This window comes from Aptenodytes patagonicus, unplaced genomic scaffold (genome assembly GCF_965638725.1).
Source record: "Aptenodytes patagonicus unplaced genomic scaffold, bAptPat1.pri.cur scaffold_626, whole genome shotgun sequence".
In the NCBI taxonomy this organism is placed as follows: Eukaryota; Metazoa; Chordata; class Aves; order Sphenisciformes; family Spheniscidae; genus Aptenodytes; species Aptenodytes patagonicus.
In genome coordinates this window covers 1-17,265 of record NW_027472520.1, presented here as the reverse complement: position 1 = coordinate 17,265, position 17,265 = coordinate 1, and the positions used below count along the sequence as shown (strand labels likewise).

Here is a 17,265-nt window from a genome sequence, read left to right as displayed (position 1 = left end):
GTCTCTGCAACGGCTGCTGCCTGGGAGAAGCCTGAAGGAACACCGCTCTTGAAGCCCGGGGGGGACAGCCTGCCTGCCTCTGCCTTATGTGGCTTTCTCCACTGCAATAAAACAAGCCTGCATCCAATGCCTGCCTCGCCGCCTTGTCTTTCAAAGCCCAGCCTGGGCTGCAGGGTTCCCTTGCCCTGCACGTGTCCCCTGCCAGCCGGGCCAGGGCAGTCTCTTAGCCCCAGCAGAGCCAGGCTGAGCTGCCTTTGGGGAGACCCCACAGCCCCGGCAGCTCTGGCCACACATGGTCCTGGAGCTGAGCTCCAAGGGCCCTGCCTGAACACAGGCTGCTCCCCTGCCTGCAGGACATGCAGCCCGGGGGCGTTTACAGACTTCCAGCCTCCTTGCACATGAGCGCGGCTGCTCCAGGGGCTGGAGGACAGCCAGGGGCAATGCCTGCCGTGGCTCCAGCCCTTTGTGCCTCCATGGCTCTGCTTCAGGCCCTGGGGGAGAAAGCAAAGGGGAGATTCCCCGTCCTCTTCCTTATCCCCTCCCCTTCCCCTTCTCTTTCCTCTTCTTCTTTCCCTTTCCCTCCTTCTTCTCTCCCCCTTCTTAGTCTCCTTCCCCTTCCCTTTCCTCTTCTTCTCCCCCTCCCCCTCCCCCTTCCTCTTCCCTTCCCCCTGCTTCTTCCCCTTCTGCTTCCCATTCCCTTCCTCCTTCCCCTTCTACTTCCTCCTCCCCTTCCTCCTTCCCCTTCTACTTCCTCCTCCCCTTCCCTCTTCTCCTTCCTCTTCCCTTTCCCCTTCTCACCCCCAGCACAGGCCAACACGCTCGGTGCTCCTCCGTTCTCTGCCACAGGCACAAAATCACAGAAATCACAGCCTGATTACTGTGGCAGGAACCTTTGCAGGCCATCTTGTCATGCTGCCGCCTCAAGCTGCCGCCTCAAGCAGGGTACCCAGAGCCGGCTGCCCAGGCACCATGCCCAGACGGCTTTTGCACGTCTCCAAGGACGGAGACTCCACAACCTCCCGCGGCAACCTGTGCCAGTGCTCGTCACCCTCACAGTGAAAAAAGTGTTTTGGGATGTTGAGGCGGAGCCTCCGGTGTTTCAGCTGGTGCCCATTGCCTCTTGTCCTGGCACTGACACATCTGAAAAGAGCCTGGCTCCATCTTCTCAACGCCTTTCCCTTCAGGCATGTGTGGACATTGATAGGACTCGATGAGCCTCCTTGGCACGAGGAGGAACAGTCCCATCTCTCTGAGGCGCTCCCCCAAAGGGCGATGCTCCCTGTCCCTTCAAGATCTTTGTGGTTCAACCCCAGCTGGCGAGTGAACACCACGGAGCAGCTCGCGCACTCCCCCCGGTGGGTGGGATGGGGGAGAGAATCGGAGGGGTAAAAGTGAGAAAACTCCTGGGTTGAGATAAAGACACTCTAGGAAGTAGAGCAAGAGCCGCGCACGCAAGCCAAGCAAAATAAGGAATTCATTCGCTCCTTCCCATCGGCGGCAGCTGTTCAGCCATCTCCAGGAAAGCAGGGCTCCATCACGTGTAACGGTTGCTTGGGAAGACAAACGCCATCACTCCAAACGTGCCCCCCTTCCTTCTTCTTCCCCCAGCTTTCTATTGCTGGGCATGACATCATATGGTACGGAAAATCCCCTTGGTCTGCTGGGGTCAGCTGTGTCCCCTCCCAGCGGCTTGTGCACCCCCAGCCTACTCGTTGCCAGGGCAGTGTGAGAAGCAGAAACGGCCTTGACTCTGTGTAAGCACTGCTCAGCAACAACAAAAACATCCCAGTAGTATCAACACTCTTTTCAGCACAACGCCAACCCATAGCCCCGTACCAGCTACTCTGAAGAAAATTAACTCTGTCCCAGCCAAAACCGGCGCAATCATCTGCGTGGCCCTATGCTGGACTCTCTCCAGTAGCCCCACATCTCTCCTGTGCTGGGGAGCCCAGCACTGGACACAGCACCACAGGGCTGGCCTCGCCAGTGCTGAGTGGAGGGCAAAGATCCCCTCCCTCCACCTCCTCCGCATGCAGCCCAGGACACTGCTGGCCACCCTTGCCCCAAGGCACCTTGCCGGCTCACGCTCACCTTGGTGTCCCCCAGTGCCCCCCGGGCCTTTCCTGACAAGCTGCTCTCCAGCAATCGACAGCCATTTCCCAGGCGTGGGGTTTAACACTGGCTCTCATCCAGCCTCCTCTGTGCAGGTTCCTGGCAGATGCTGCCGGGCTTCTGTGGAGCTGAGGGACCTGGCAGAACTGGTGCCGCTCCCGGGCTGAGAAGGCCAGGCAAAGGAGCACTGCCAGCGCCTGGCCTGCTCTCTGCCCTCTGCCCTTTCCCCAGCTCCTGCAAGCCCCGCCAAAAGGCTCTGTCTCCCCTGCCTGCTGCCTGCTCCCTCCCTCTCCCAACACCGCCCCACCTCACCTCGCCTGGGCATCTCAGCACCAGCATTTACCCTCCCACAGCTGCTGGGCACCCGCCCCCAGGGTCTTCCTGACTTGGGACACAGAGGGAGGGAGACAGGAGTGCGATGCAGGAAATCTTTATTGTGCCCCGAGGGGCAGGAGAGGCTCTCGGACAAACAGTGGGCAAGACCCAGAGAGGCTGGTCGCCCCGTGTTGGGGAAGGCAGAGGGATCTTCTCCAGAGCATTGCTTCTCGCTCCAGATGCCCCCTTGGTGCGGCATTCCAGATCCCAAGGACTTGGGCCATCAGCCCCCGCAGGGCCTTTCGGGTGTACCTCCTGCCCCGTCCAAGAGCTGGGAAGAGACAGGAGGGAGGAGAGCAGAGGGCAGGGAAGGGCCGAGGGTGTGCGGCACTACCAGCTGCCCAGGCGTTGGCTGGGACACGTTCAGCACTCCTCAGTGCCTCGTGCCCGCCAGCTCAGCCCTGCATGGGTGGTGGTGGTGGTGTTGGCGTTTGGGCTGGGGGCAGTGCGTGGGGCTGGACTGGGTCTAGCAGGGCCCACGGGTGTCCCACAGCTTCTTGCTGTAGCGGGGCAAGACGTAAGGGCTGCAGGCGGGAGGAGCGTAGGGTCTGCCAAAGGTGCAGAGGCCCCCCGAGCCCAGCGTGGCCCCGGCACCGTAGAGGCCCCCCAGCCCCAGGGAGCCCCCAAAGGCGGGTGCTCCCAAGGAGCCCACCACGGCTTGCTGGGGGAAGGAGCTGAGGATGGGGCCGGGGAAGGTGACGACGACGGGGGGCGGCTGGATGAAGGCCGTTGAGTCGGGGCACTGCCGGGCGCACAGCTCGTTGCAGCTGTCAGCGATGGGCTGGGGGACGGCGACGCTGGTTTTCGGTGGGCACAGGTCGTAGCAAGACATCTTTGTGCGGGATTGGACGGTGCTCTGCAAGAGGGCAGAGGTTGCAAGAGAGCAGCCGAGGGGAGCGCCCGAGGTGGAGGGGCTGGCGCCGGAGCAGGGGGAGAGGAGGAGAAGCGCTCGCAGACTTACCCTGTTCCCCGAGGAGAAGGCGACCAGAGCAGAGGATGGGAGAGCCTGGCAGAGGCAGAGCTTTTATACCGGCCCCGCCATTGCTCAGCACCACCTGGGCCAATCTGCAGAGGCGGCACTCCCTCCTGCTGATGACGACGGGGCTGTCCGGCTCCTGCCCCTCCCTGAGTCAGCATCCCCTCGCCAGACCCAGCACGTGCTGCTTCCGAGGCTTTCCTTCCCTTTCTGCCCTGTGGTCTAAACGACAGCAGGCATCTCCCTGCTGGGGGCTGCGCACGGCAGGCGAGGGACGTGCTTCTGCAGCTTCTCGCTGCCTGCCCTGGGAAGACACCTCTGCCCTGTGCCCGCAGCCAGGCTCTGCTGGGAGGAGAGCCGCCACCGAGCGCCAGCCCAGCCAGGGGCTGCTGCAGCTGTGCATTCAGACGGGGCTCCCAGCTCCCCAGCACCCTGAGGGCAGCCTCTGCCCAGCACCGTCCCCTGGCACTGGGGCTCCCAGGACACCTGCGAGGGGTAGGCTGGCACGAGCCTTGTGGCGTGGGCCCAGGCGGGGATCTCTCCTTCTTGCATCAGGCACCTCGGGAAAGAGCACGAAGGGTCTTTCTCCCCCAGACTTGCAGAGGTCCACGGCCAACGCCTGCAGGCAGATGGAGGCCGGCTCCGTTGGGCTGGCGAATGATGCATCGTGCTGAGCAGGCAGTGCCCGAGAGGGGTGCCTTTGCTTTTTTGTTTCGTAACCTCACGTCTCTGTAGATAATAGCCACACGGCATACGTCACGCAGCCGCTGGCGTGCGGGAGGCCTTTGCAAGGCCAACTTGTTGCCCAGCGATGGGACCCTGGTCTTCCCCGTGGCTCTGCAAAGAGGGCATGGGGCCGCCCCGAGACCAAGCCCTTGGGGAAGAGCTATGGCACGCAGGGCACTTGCAGTCAGCCTTCGTCACGCTGCGTGCCCTCTTACACAGCGAGATAATGAAAAGACAGCGAGGCTAATTTGGTCCATTAGGTGGCAGCTGGCAAGTGTCCGAGCGGGTAATTGCAGGGGCTGATACAGCGGGTTGGGACTGGCGAGGAAACGGTGTCAGCAAAACAGCCCCGTGCCACGCGGGGAGGAGGCAGGGGCTCGGCCGCCACAGGCCACGTGCCCCCAGCGCAGCCAGCTCCTCCCCGCGCTCATCGGCCCAGCATAAAAGCACTGCCCACGGTGAGCGATGGCATCCACTGCTCCTGCCTCGCTCTGCTCAGGAAAAGGGTAGGTGGGTGCCTGCGGGTCTCTGCCTCTTCTGGCAGGGGCCGGCATGGGGCCTCCCTGGCCGGGAGAGCTCTGCCGGCATCGGGCCTGCTGGCAGCAGGCTTGGATGGCCAGGGTGGGCTGAGCTGCAGCGGGAGGAGGAAGGAGCCCCAAGGCCAGGACACGCAGGGCCAGGCCCTGCACAGGCTCTCGGGGAGGGCTTATGTGGCCTCTGTGTGCAGAGAGAAGCGTGGCGAGGGGTGCAGAGAGCAGGGCACTGAGCGGGGCTGGCTGGGCAAAGGGCAAGCGGTGGGCAGTGCGGGCAAGGCGGTGGCTCTGGTCCCTCCAGCTCCAAGGCAGCCCTGGGCACAGGGCACTGCTCAGCTGGGGGATCTCGCCCTCGCTCATGACACCTGTCCTTGGGGCCACGTGTTTCAGGCTCAGCGCTCTCGCACAAAGATGTCTTGCTACGACCTGTGCCCACCGAAAACCAGCGTCGCCGTCCCCCAGCCCATCGCTGACAGCTGCAACGAGCTGTGCGCCCGGCAGTGCCCCGACTCAACGGCCTTCATCCAGCCGCCCCCCGTCGTCGTCACCTTCCCCGGCCCCATCCTCAGCTCCTTCCCCCAGCAAGCCGTGGTGGGCTCCTTGGGAGCACCCGCCTTTGGGGGCTCCCTGGGGCTGGGGGGCCTCTACGGTGCCGGGGCCACGCTGGGCTCGGGGGGCCTCTGCACCTTTGGCAGACCCTACGCTCCTCCCGCCTGCAGCCCTTACGTCTTGCCCCGCTACAGCAAGAAGCTGTGGGACACCTGTGGGCCCTGCTAAACCCAGCCCCAAAGCCCCCAGCATCCCTGGGCCACCTCAGCCTCATGCCTCCTCTCCTTTCTCCCCTCCTTCCCCTCTCTCCATGCTGCCTCTCCTCCTTGCTCCTGCCCGTGCCCGCATGCGCGACTCCACCATCGTCCCACAGGCCGCTCGCTTGTCTCTGCAACGGCTGCTGCCTGGGAGAAGCCTGAAGGAACACCGCTCTTGAAGCCCGGGGGGACAGCCTGCCTGCCTCTGCCTTATGTGGCTTTCTCCACTGCAATAAAACAAGCCTGCATCCAATGCCTGCCTCGCCGCCTTGTCTTTCAAAGCCCAGCCTGGGCTGCAGGGTTCCCTTGCCCTGCACGTGTCCCCTGCCAGCCGGGCCAGGGCAGTCTCTTAGCCCCAGCAGAGCCAGGCTGAGCTGCCTTTGGGGAGACCCCACAGCCCCGGCAGCTCTGGCCACACATGGTCCTGGAGCTGAGCTCCAAGGGCCCTGCCTGAACACAGGCTGCTCCCCTGCCTGCAGGACATGCAGCCCGGGGGCGTTTACAGACTTCCAGCCTCCTTGCACATGAGCGCGGCTGCTCCAGGGGCTGGAGGACAGCCAGGGGCAATGCCTGCCGTGGCTCCAGCCCCTTTGTGCCTCCATGGCTCTGCTTCAGGCCCTGGGGGAGAAAGCAAAGGGGAGATTCCCCGTCCTCTTCCTTATCCCCTCCCCTTCCCCTTCTCTTTCCTCTTCTTCTTTCCCTTTCCCTCCTTCTTCTCTCCCCCTTCTTAGTCTCCTTCCCCTTCCCTTTCCTCTTCTTCTCCCCCTCCCCCTCCCCCTTCCTCTTCCCTTCCCCCTGCTTCTTCCCCTTCTGCTTCCCATTCCCTTCCTCCTTCCCCTTCTACTTCCTCCTCCCCTTCCTCCTTCCCCTTCTACTTCCTCCTCCCCTTCCCTCTTCTCCTTCCTCTTCCCTTTCCCCTTCTCACCCCCAGCACAGGCCAACACGCTCGGTGCTCCTCCGTTCTCTGCCACAGGCACAAAATCACAGAAATCACAGCCTGATTACTGTGGCAGGAACCTTTGCAGGCCATCTTGTCATGCTGCCGCCTCAAGCAGGGTCACCCAGAGCCGGCTGCCCAGCACCATGCCCAGACGGCTTTTGCACGTCTCCAAGGACGGAGACTCCACAACCTCCCGCGGCAACCTGTGCCAGTGCTCGTCACCCTCACAGTGAAAAAAGTGTTTTGGGATGTTGAGGCGGAGCCTCCGGTGTTTCAGCTGGTGCCCATTGCCTCTTGTCCTGGCACTGGACACATCTGAAAAGAGCCTGGCTCCATCTTCTCAACGCCTTTTCCCTTCAGGCATGTGTGGACATTGATAGGACTCGATGAGCCTCCTTGGCACGAGGAGGAACAGTCCCATCTCTCTGAGGCGCTCCCCCAAAGGGCGATGCTCCCTGTCCCTTCAAGATCTTTGTGGTTCAACCCCAGCTGGCGAGTGAACACCACGGAGCAGCTCGCGCACTCCCCCCGGTGGGTGGGATGGGGGAGAGAATCGGAGGGGTAAAAGTGAGAAAACTCCTGGGTTGAGATAAAGACACTCTAGGAAGTAGAGCAAGAGCCGCGCACGCAAGCCAAGCAAAATAAGGAATTCATTCGCTCCTTCCCATCGGCGGCAGCTGTTCAGCCATCTCCAGGAAAGCAGGGCTCCATCACGTGTAACGGTTGCTTGGGAAGACAAACGCCATCACTCCAAACGTGCCCCCCTTCCTTCTTCTTCCCCCAGCTTTCTATTGCTGGGCATGACATCATATGGTACGGAAAATCCCCTTGGTCTGCTGGGGTCAGCTGTGTCCCCTCCCAGCGGCTTGTGCACCCCCAGCCTACTCGTTGCCAGGGCAGTGTGAGAAGCAGAAACGGCCTTGACTCTGTGTAAGCACTGCTCAGCAACAACAAAAACATCCCAGTAGTATCAACACTCTTTTCAGCACAACGCCAACCCATAGCCCCGTACCAGCTACTCTGAAGAAAATTAACTCTGTCCCAGCCAAAACCGGCGCAATCATCTGCGTGGCCCTATGCTGGACTCTCTCCAGTAGCCCCACATCTCTCCTGTGCTGGGGAGCCCAGCACTGGACACAGCACCACAGGGCTGGCCTCGCCAGTGCTGAGTGGAGGGCAAAGATCCCCTCCCTCCACCTCCTCCGCATGCAGCCCAGGACACTGCTGGCCACCCTTGCCCCAAGGCACCTTGCCGGCTCACGCTCACCTTGGTGTCCCCCAGTGCCCCCCGGGCCTTTCCTGACAAGCTGCTCTCCAGCAATCGACAGCCATTTCCCAGGCGTGGGGTTTAACACTGGCTCTCATCCAGCCTCCTCTGTGCAGGTTCCTGCAGATGCTGCCGGGCTTCTGTGGAGCTGAGGGACCTGGCAGAACTGGTGCCGCTCCCGGGCTGAGAAGGCCAGGCAAAGGAGCACTGCCAGCGCCTGGCCTGCTCTCTGCCCTCTGCCCTTTCCCCAGCTCCTGCAAGCCCCGCCAAAAGGCTCTGTCTCCCCTGCCTGCTGCCTGCTCCCTCCCTCTCCCAACACCGCCCCACCTCACCTCGCCTGGGCATCTCAGCACCAGCATTTACCCTCCCACAGCTGCTGGGCACCCGCCCCCAGGGTCTTCCTGACTTGGGACACAGAGGGAGGGAGACAGGAGTGCGATGCAGGAAATCTTTATTGTGCCCCGAGGGGCAGGAGAGGCTCTCGGACAAACAGTGGGCAAGACCCAGAGAGGCTGGTCGCCCCGTGTTGGGGAAGGCAGAGGGATCTTCTCCAGAGCATTGCTTCTCGCTCCAGATGCCCCCTTGGTGCGGCATTCCAGATCCCAAGGACTTGGGCCATCAGCCCCCGCAGGGCCTTTCGGGTGTACCTCCTGCCCCGTCCAAGAGCTGGGAAGAGACAGGAGGGGAGGAGAGCAGAGGGCAGGGAAGGGCCGAGGGTGTGCGGCACTACCAGCTGCCCAGGCGTTGGCTGGGACACGTTCAGCACTCCTCAGTGCCTCGTGCCCGCCAGCTCAGCCCTGCGTGGGTGGTGGTGGTGGTGTTGGCGTTTGGGCTGGGGGCAGTGCGTGGGGCTGGACTGGGTCTAGCAGGGCCCACGGGTGTCCCACAGCTTCTTGCTGTAGCGGGGCAAGACGTAAGGGCTGCAGGCGGGAGGAGCGTAGGGTCTGCCAAAGGTGCAGAGGCCCCCCGAGCCCAGCGTGGCCCCGGCACCGTAGAGGCCCCCCAGCCCCAGGGAGCCCCCAAAGGCGGGTGCTCCCAAGGAGCCCACCACGGCTTGCTGGGGGAAGGAGCTGAGGATGGGGCCGGGGAAGGTGACGACGACGGGGGGCGGCTGGATGAAGGCCGTTGAGTCGGGGCACTGCCGGGCGCACAGCTCGTTGCAGCTGTCAGCGATGGGCTGGGGGACGGCGACGCTGGTTTTCGGTGGGCACAGGTCGTAGCAAGACATCTTTGTGCGGGATTGGACGGTGCTCTGCAAGAGGGCAGAGGTTGCAAGAGAGCAGCCGAGGGGAGCGCCCGAGGTGGAGGGGCTGGCGCCGGAGCAGGGGGAGAGGAGGAGAAGCGCTCGCAGACTTACCCTGTTCCCTGAGGAGAAGGCGACCAGAGCAGAGGATGGGAGAGCCTGGCAGAGGCAGAGCTTTTATACCGGCCCCGCCATTGCTCAGCACCACCTGGGCCAATCTGCAGAGGCGGCACTCCCTCCTGCTGATGACGACGGGGCTGTCCGGCTCCTGCCCCTCCCTGAGTCAGCATCCCCTCGCCAGACCCAGCACGTGCTGCTTCCGAGGCTTTCCTTCCCTTTCTGCCCTGTGGTCTAAACGACAGCAGGCATCTCCCTGCTGGGGGCTGTGCACGGCAGGCGAGGGACGTGCTTCTGCAGCTTCTCGCTGCCTGCCCTGGGAGGACACCTCTGCCCTGTGCCCGCAGCCAGGCTCTGCTGGGAGGAGAGCCGCCGCCGAGCGCCAGCCCAGCCAGGGGCTGCTGCAGCTGTGCATTCAGACGGGGCTCCCAGCTCCCCAGCACCCCGAGGGCAGCCTCTGCCCAGCACCGTCCCCTGGCACTGGGGCTCCCAGGACACCTGCGAGGGGTAGGCTGGCACGAGCCTTGTGGCGTGGGCCCAGGCGGGGATCTCTCCTTCTTGCATCAGGCACCTCGGGAAAGAGCACGAGGGGTCTTTCTCCCCCAGACTTGCAGAGGTCCACGGCCAACGCCTGCAGGCAGATGGAGGCCGGCTCTGTTGGGCTGGCGAATGATGCATCGTGCTGAGCAGGCAGTGCCCGAGAGGGGTGCCTTTGCTTTTTTGTTTCGTAACCTCACGTCTCTGTAGATAATAGCCACACGGCATACGTCACGCAGCCGCTGGCGTGCGGGAGGCCTTTGCAAGGCCAACTTGTTGCCCAGCGATGGGACCCTGGTCTTCCCCGTGGCTCTGCAAAGAGGGCATGGGGCCGCCCCGAGACCAAGCCCTTGGGGAAGAGCTATGGCACGCAGGGCACTTGCAGTCAGCCTTCGTCACGCTGCGTGCCCTCTTACACAGCGAGATAATGAAAAGACAGCGAGGCTAATTTGGTCCATTAGGTGGCAGCTGGCAAGTGTCCGAGCGGGTAATTGCAGGGGCTGATACAGCGGGTTGGGACTGGCGAGGAAACGGTGTCAGCAAAACAGCCCCGTGCCACGCGGGGAGGAGGCAGGGGCTCGGCCGCCACAGGCCACGTGCCCCCAGCGCAGCCAGCTCCTCCCCGCGCTCATCGGCCCAGCATAAAAGCACTGCCCACGGTGAGCGATGGCATCCACTGCTCCTGCCTCGCTCTGCTCAGGAAAAGGGTAGGTGGGTGCCTGCGGGTCTCTGCCTCTTCTGGCAGGGGCCGGCATGGGGCCTCCCTGGCCGGGAGAGCTCTGCCGGCATCGGGCCTGCTGGCAGCAGGCTTGGATGGCCAGGGTGGGCTGAGCTGCAGCGGGAGGAGGAAGGAGCCCCAAGGCCAGGACACGCAGGGCCAGGCCCTGCACAGGCTCTCGGGGAGGGCTTATGTGGCCTCTGTGTGCAGAGAGAAGCGTGGCGAGGGGTGCAGAGAGCAGGGCACTGAGCGGGGCTGGCTGGGCAAAGGGCAAGCGGTGGGCAGTGCGGGCAAGGCGGTGGCTCTGGTCCCTCCAGCTCCAAGGCAGCCCTGGGCACAGGGCACTGCTCAGCTGGGGGATCTCGCCCTCGCTCATGACACCTGTCCTTGGGGCCACGTGTTTCAGGCTCAGCGCTCTCGCACAAAGATGTCTTGCTACGACCTGTGCCCACCGAAAACCAGCGTCGCCGTCCCCCAGCCCATCGCTGACAGCTGCAACGAGCTGTGCGCCCGGCAGTGCCCCGACTCAACGGCCTTCATCCAGCCGCCCCCCGTCGTCGTCACCTTCCCCGGCCCCATCCTCAGCTCCTTCCCCCAGCAAGCCGTGGTGGGCTCCTTGGGAGCACCCGCCTTTGGGGGCTCCCTGGGGCTGGGGGGCCTCTACGGTGCCGGGGCCACGCTGGGCTCGGGGGGCCTCTGCACCTTTGGCAGACCCTACGCTCCTCCCGCCTGCAGCCCTTACGTCTTGCCCCGCTACAGCAAGAAGCTGTGGGACACCTGTGGGCCCTGCTAAACCCAGCCCCAAAGCCCCCAGCATCCCTGGGCCACCTCAGCCTCATGCCTCCTCTCCTTTCTCCCCTCCTTCCCCTCTCTCCATGCTGCCTCTCCTCCTTGCTCCTGCCCGTGCCCGCATGCGCGACTCCACCATCGTCCCACAGGCCGCTCGCTTGTCTCTGCAACGGCTGCTGCCTGGGAGAAGCCTGAAGGAACACCGCTCTTGAAGCCCGGGGGGACAGCCTGCCTGCCTCTGCCTTATGTGGCTTTCTCCACTGCAATAAAACAAGCCTGCATCCAATGCCTGCCTCGCCGCCTTGTCTTTCAAAGCCCAGCCTGGGCTGCAGGGTTCCCTTGCCCTGCACGTGTCCCCTGCCAGCCGGGCCAGGGCAGTCTCTTAGCCCCAGCAGAGCCAGGCTGAGCTGCCTTTGGGGAGACCCCACAGCCCCGGCAGCTCTGGCCACACATGGTCCTGGAGCTGAGCTCCAAGGGCCCTGCCTGAACACAGGCTGCTCCCCTGCCTGCAGGACATGCAGCCCGGGGGCGTTTACAGACTTCCAGCCTCCTTGCACATGAGCGCGGCTGCTCCAGGGGCTGGAGGACAGCCAGGGGCAATGCCTGCCGTGGCTCCAGCCCCTTTGTGCCTCCATGGCTCTGCTTCAGGCCCTGGGGGAGAAAGCAAAGGGGAGATTCCCCGTCCTCTTCCTTATCCCCTCCCCTTCCCCTTCTCTTTCCTCTTCTTCTTTCCCTTTCCCTCCTTCTTCTCTCCCCCTTCTTAGTCTCCTTCCCCTTCCCTTTCCTCTTCTTCTCCCCCTCCCCCTCCCCCTTCCTCTTCCCTTCCCCCTGCTTCTTCCCCTTCTGCTTCCCATTCCCTTCCTCCTTCCCCTTCTACTTCCTCCTCCCCTTCCTCCTTCCCCTTCTACTTCCTCCTCCCCTTCCCTCTTCTCCTTCCTCTTCCCTTTCCCCTTCTCACCCCCAGCACAGGCCAACACGCTCGGTGCTCCTCCGTTCTCTGCCACAGGCACAAAATCACAGAAATCACAGCCTGATTACTGTGGCAGGAACCTTTGCAGGCCATCTTGTCATGCTGCCGCCTCAAGCAGGGTCACCCAGAGCCGGCTGCCCAGCACCATGCCCAGACGGCTTTTGCACGTCTCCAAGGACGGAGACTCCACAACCTCCCGCGGCAACCTGTGCCAGTGCTCGTCACCCTCACAGTGAAAAAAGTGTTTTGGGATGTTGAGGCGGAGCCTCCGGTGTTTCAGCTGGTGCCCATTGCCTCTTGTCCTGGCACTGGACACATCTGAAAAGAGCCTGGCTCCATCTTCTCAACGCCTTTTCCCTTCAGGCATGTGTGGACATTGATAGGACTCGATGAGCCTCCTTGGCACGAGGAGGAACAGTCCCATCTCTCTGAGGCGCTCCCCCAAAGGGCGATGCTCCCTGTCCCTTCAAGATCTTTGTGGTTCAACCCCAGCTGGCGAGTGAACACCACGGAGCAGCTCGCGCACTCCCCCCCGGTGGGTGGGATGGGGGAGAGAATCGGAGGGGTAAAAGTGAGAAAACTCCTGGGTTGAGATAAAGACACTCTAGGAAGTAGAGCAAGAGCCGCGCACGCAAGCCAAGCAAAATAAGGAATTCATTCGCTCCTTCCCATCGGCGGCAGCTGTTCAGCCATCTCCAGGAAAGCAGGGCTCCATCACGTGTAACGGTTGCTTGGGAAGACAAACGCCATCACTCCAAACGTGCCCCCCTTCCTTCTTCTTCCCCCAGCTTTCTATTGCTGGGCATGACATCATATGGTACGGAAAATCCCCTTGGTCTGCTGGGGTCAGCTGTGTCCCCTCCCAGCGGCTTGTGCACCCCCAGCCTACTCGTTGCCAGGGCAGTGTGAGAAGCAGAAACGGCCTTGACTCTGTGTAAGCACTGCTCAGCAACAACAAAAACATCCCAGTAGTATCAACACTCTTTTCAGCACAACGCCAACCCATAGCCCCGTACCAGCTACTCTGAAGAAAATTAACTCTGTCCCAGCCAAAACCGGCGCAATCATCTGCGTGGCCCTATGCTGGACTCTCTCCAGTAGCCCCACATCTCTCCTGTGCTGGGGAGCCCAGCACTGGACACAGCACCACAGGGCTGGCCTCGCCAGTGCTGAGTGGAGGGCAAAGATCCCCTCCCTCCACCTCCTCCGCATGCAGCCCAGGACACTGCTGGCCACCCTTGCCCCAAGGCACCTTGCCGGCTCACGCTCACCTTGGTGTCCCCCAGTGCCCCCCGGGCCTTTCCTGACAAGCTGCTCTCCAGCAATCGACAGCCATTTCCCAGGCGTGGGGTTTAACACTGGCTCTCATCCAGCCTCCTCTGTGCAGGTTCCTGCAGATGCTGCCGGGCTTCTGTGGAGCTGAGGGACCTGGCAGAACTGGTGCCGCTCCCGGGCTGAGAAGGCCAGGCAAAGGAGCACTGCCAGCGCCTGGCCTGCTCTCTGCCCTCTGCCCTTTCCCCAGCTCCTGCAAGCCCCGCCAAAAGGCTCTGTCTCCCCTGCCTGCTGCCTGCTCCCTCCCTCTCCCAACACCGCCCCACCTCACCTCGCCTGGGCATCTCAGCACCAGCATTTACCCTCCCACAGCTGCTGGGCACCCGCCCCCAGGGTCTTCCTGACTTGGGACACAGAGGGAGGGAGACAGGAGTGCGATGCAGGAAATCTTTATTGTGCCCCGAGGGGCAGGAGAGGCTCTCGGACAAACAGTGGGCAAGACCCAGAGAGGCTGGTCGCCCCGTGTTGGGGAAGGCAGAGGGATCTTCTCCAGAGCATTGCTTCTCGCTCCAGATGCCCCCTTGGTGCGGCATTCCAGATCCCAAGGACTTGGGCCATCAGCCCCCGCAGGGCCTTTCGGGTGTACCTCCTGCCCCGTCCAAGAGCTGGGAAGAGACAGGAGGGGAGGAGAGCAGAGGGCAGGGAAGGGCCGAGGGTGTGCGGCACTACCAGCTGCCCAGGCGTTGGCTGGGACACGTTCAGCACTCCTCAGTGCCTCGTGCCCGCCAGCTCAGCCCTGCGTGGGTGGTGGTGGTGGTGTTGGCGTTTGGGCTGGGGGCAGTGCGTGGGGCTGGACTGGGTCTAGCAGGGCCCACGGGTGTCCCACAGCTTCTTGCTGTAGCGGGGCAAGACGTAAGGGCTGCAGGCGGGAGGAGCGTAGGGTCTGCCAAAGGTGCAGAGGCCCCCCGAGCCCAGCGTGGCCCCGGCACCGTAGAGGCCCCCCAGCCCCAGGGAGCCCCCAAAGGCGGGTGCTCCCAAGGAGCCCACCACGGCTTGCTGGGGGAAGGAGCTGAGGATGGGGCCGGGGAAGGTGACGACGACGGGGGGCGGCTGGATGAAGGCCGTTGAGTCGGGGCACTGCCGGGCGCACAGCTCGTTGCAGCTGTCAGCGATGGGCTGGGGGACGGCGACGCTGGTTTTCGGTGGGCACAGGTCGTAGCAAGACATCTTTGTGCGGGATTGGACGGTGCTCTGCAAGAGGGCAGAGGTTGCAAGAGAGCAGCCGAGGGGAGCGCCCGAGGTGGAGGGGCTGGCGCCGGAGCAGGGGGAGAGGAGGAGAAGCGCTCGCAGACTTACCCTGTTCCCTGAGGAGAAGGCGACCAGAGCAGAGGATGGGAGAGCCTGGCAGAGGCAGAGCTTTTATACCGGCCCCGCCATTGCTCAGCACCACCTGGGCCAATCTGCAGAGGCGGCACTCCCTCCTGCTGATGACGACGGGGCTGTCCGGCTCCTGCCCCTCCCTGAGTCAGCATCCCCTCGCCAGACCCAGCACGTGCTGCTTCCGAGGCTTTCCTTCCCTTTCTGCCCTGTGGTCTAAACGACAGCAGGCATCTCCCTGCTGGGGGCTGTGCACGGCAGGCGAGGGACGTGCTTCTGCAGCTTCTCGCTGCCTGCCCTGGGAGGACACCTCTGCCCTGTGCCCGCAGCCAGGCTCTGCTGGGAGGAGAGCCGCCGCCGAGCGCCAGCCCAGCCAGGGGCTGCTGCAGCTGTGCATTCAGACGGGGCTCCCAGCTCCCCAGCACCCCGAGGGCAGCCTCTGCCCAGCACCGTCCCCTGGCACTGGGGCTCCCAGGACACCTGCGAGGGGTAGGCTGGCACGAGCCTTGTGGCGTGGGCCCAGGCGGGGATCTCTCCTTCTTGCATCAGGCACCTCGGAAAGAGCACGAGGGGTCTTTCTCCCCCAGACTTGCAGAGGTCCACGGCCAACGCCTGCAGGCAGATGGAGGCCGGCTCTGTTGGGCTGGCGAATGATGCATCGTGCTGAGCAGGCAGTGCCCAAGAGGGGTGCCTTTGCTTTTTTGTTTCGTAACCTCACGTCTCTGTAGATAATAGCCACACGGCATACGTCACGCAGCCGCTGGCGTGCGGGAGGCCTTTGCAAGGCCAACTTGTTGCCCAGCGATGGGACCCTGGTCTTCCCCGTGGCTCTGCAAAGAGGGCATGGGGCCGCCCCGAGACCAAGCCCTTGGGGAAGAGCTATGGCACGCAGGGCACTTGCAGTCAGCCTTCGTCACGCTGCGTGCCCTCTTACACAGCGAGATAATGAAAAGACAGCGAGGCTAATTTGGTCCATTAGGTGGCAGCTGGCAAGTGTCCGAGCGGGTAATTGCAGGGGCTGATACAGCGGGTTGGGACTGGCGAGGAAACGGTGTCAGCAAAACAGCCCCGTGCCACGCGGGGAGGAGGCAGGGGCTCGGCCGCCACAGGCCACGTGCCCCCAGCGCAGCCAGCTCCTCCCCGCGCTCATCGGCCCAGCATAAAAGCACTGCCCACGGTGAGCGATGGCATCCACTGCTCCTGCCTCGCTCTGCTCAGGAAAAGGGTAGGTGGGTGCCTGCGGGTCTCTGCCTCTTCTGGCAGGGGCCGGCATGGGGCCTCCCTGGCCGGGAGAGCTCTGCCGGCATCGGGCCTGCTGGCAGCAGGCTTGGATGGCCAGGGTGGGCTGAGCTGCAGCGGGAGGAGGAAGGAGCCCCAAGGCCAGGACACGCAGGGCCAGGCCCTGCACAGGCTCTCGGGGAGGGCTTATGTGGCCTCTGTGTGCAGAGAGAAGCGTGGCGAGGGGTGCAGAGAGCAGGGCACTGAGCGGGGCTGGCTGGGCAAAGGGCAAGCGGTGGGCAGTGCGGGCAAGGCGGTGGCTCTGGTCCCTCCAGCTCCAAGGCAGCCCTGGGCACAGGGCACTGCTCAGCTGGGGGATCTCGCCCTCGCTCATGACACCTGTCTTGGGGCCACGTGTTTCAGGCTCAGCGCTCTCGCACAAAGATGTCTTGCTACGACCTGTGCCCACCGAAAACCAGCGTCGCCGTCCCCCAGCCCATCGCTGACAGCTGCAACGAGCTGTGCGCCCGGCAGTGCCCCGACTCAACGGCCTTCATCCAGCCGCCCCCCGTCGTCGTCACCTTCCCCGGCCCCATCCTCAGCTCCTTCCCCCAGCAAGCCGTGGTGGGCTCCTTGGGAGCACCCGCCTTTGGGGGCTCCCTGGGGCTGGGGGGCCTCTACGGTGCCGGGGCCACGCTGGGCTCGGGGGGCCTCTGCACCTTTGGCAGACCCTACGCTCCTCCCGCCTGCAGCCCTTACGTCTTGCCCCGCTACAGCAAGAAGCTGTGGGACACCTGTGGGCCCTGCTAAACCCAGCCCCAAAGCCCCCAGCATCCCTGGGCCACCTCAGCCTCATGCCTCCTCTCCTTTCTCCCCTCCTTCCCCTCTCTCCATGCTGCCTCTCCTCCTTGCTCCTGCCCGTGCCCGCATGCGCGACTCCACCATCGTCCCACAGGCCGCTCGCTTGTCTCTGCAACGGCTGCTGCCTGGGAGAAGCCTGAAGGAACACCGCTCTTGAAGCCCGGGGGACAGCCTGCCTGCCTCTGCCTTATGTGGCTTTCTCCACTGCAATAAAACAAGCCTGCATCCAATGCCTGCCTCGCCGCCTTGTCTTTCAAAGCCCAGCCTGGGCTGCAGGGTTCCCTTGCCCTGCACGTGTCCCCTGCCAGCCGGGCCAGGGCAGTCTCTTAGCCCCAGCAGAGCCAGGCTGAGCTGCCTTTGGGGAGACCCCACAGCCCCGGCAGCTCTGGCCACACATGGTCCTGGAGCTGAGCTCCAAGGGCCCTGCC

At 63.7% G+C, this 17,265-nt stretch overlaps 1 protein-coding gene across 1 annotated transcript; it reads right to left on the bottom strand.

Moving 5' to 3' along the window:
• Positions 1–2,906: 2,906 nt before the first annotated feature.
• LOC143174027 (feather keratin 4-like) lies at positions 2,907–3,467 on the bottom strand. Its single transcript, XM_076364130.1, has 2 exons — positions 3,449–3,467; positions 2,907–3,343 (listed from the first exon to the last, which is right to left on the bottom strand). The coding sequence occupies exon 2, from the start codon at positions 3,317–3,319 to the stop codon at positions 2,954–2,956; it is 366 nt and encodes a 121-aa protein (XP_076220245.1). The 5' UTR covers positions 3,320–3,343; positions 3,449–3,467; the 3' UTR covers positions 2,907–2,953.
• Positions 3,468–17,265: the final 13,798 nt, after the last annotated feature.

Excerpts from the sequence above, each read along its gene's own strand:
- LOC143174027 (XM_076364130.1), bottom strand. The coding sequence starts at position 3,319 with ATGTCTTGCTACGACCTGTGCCCACCGAAAACCAGCGTCGCCGTCCCC.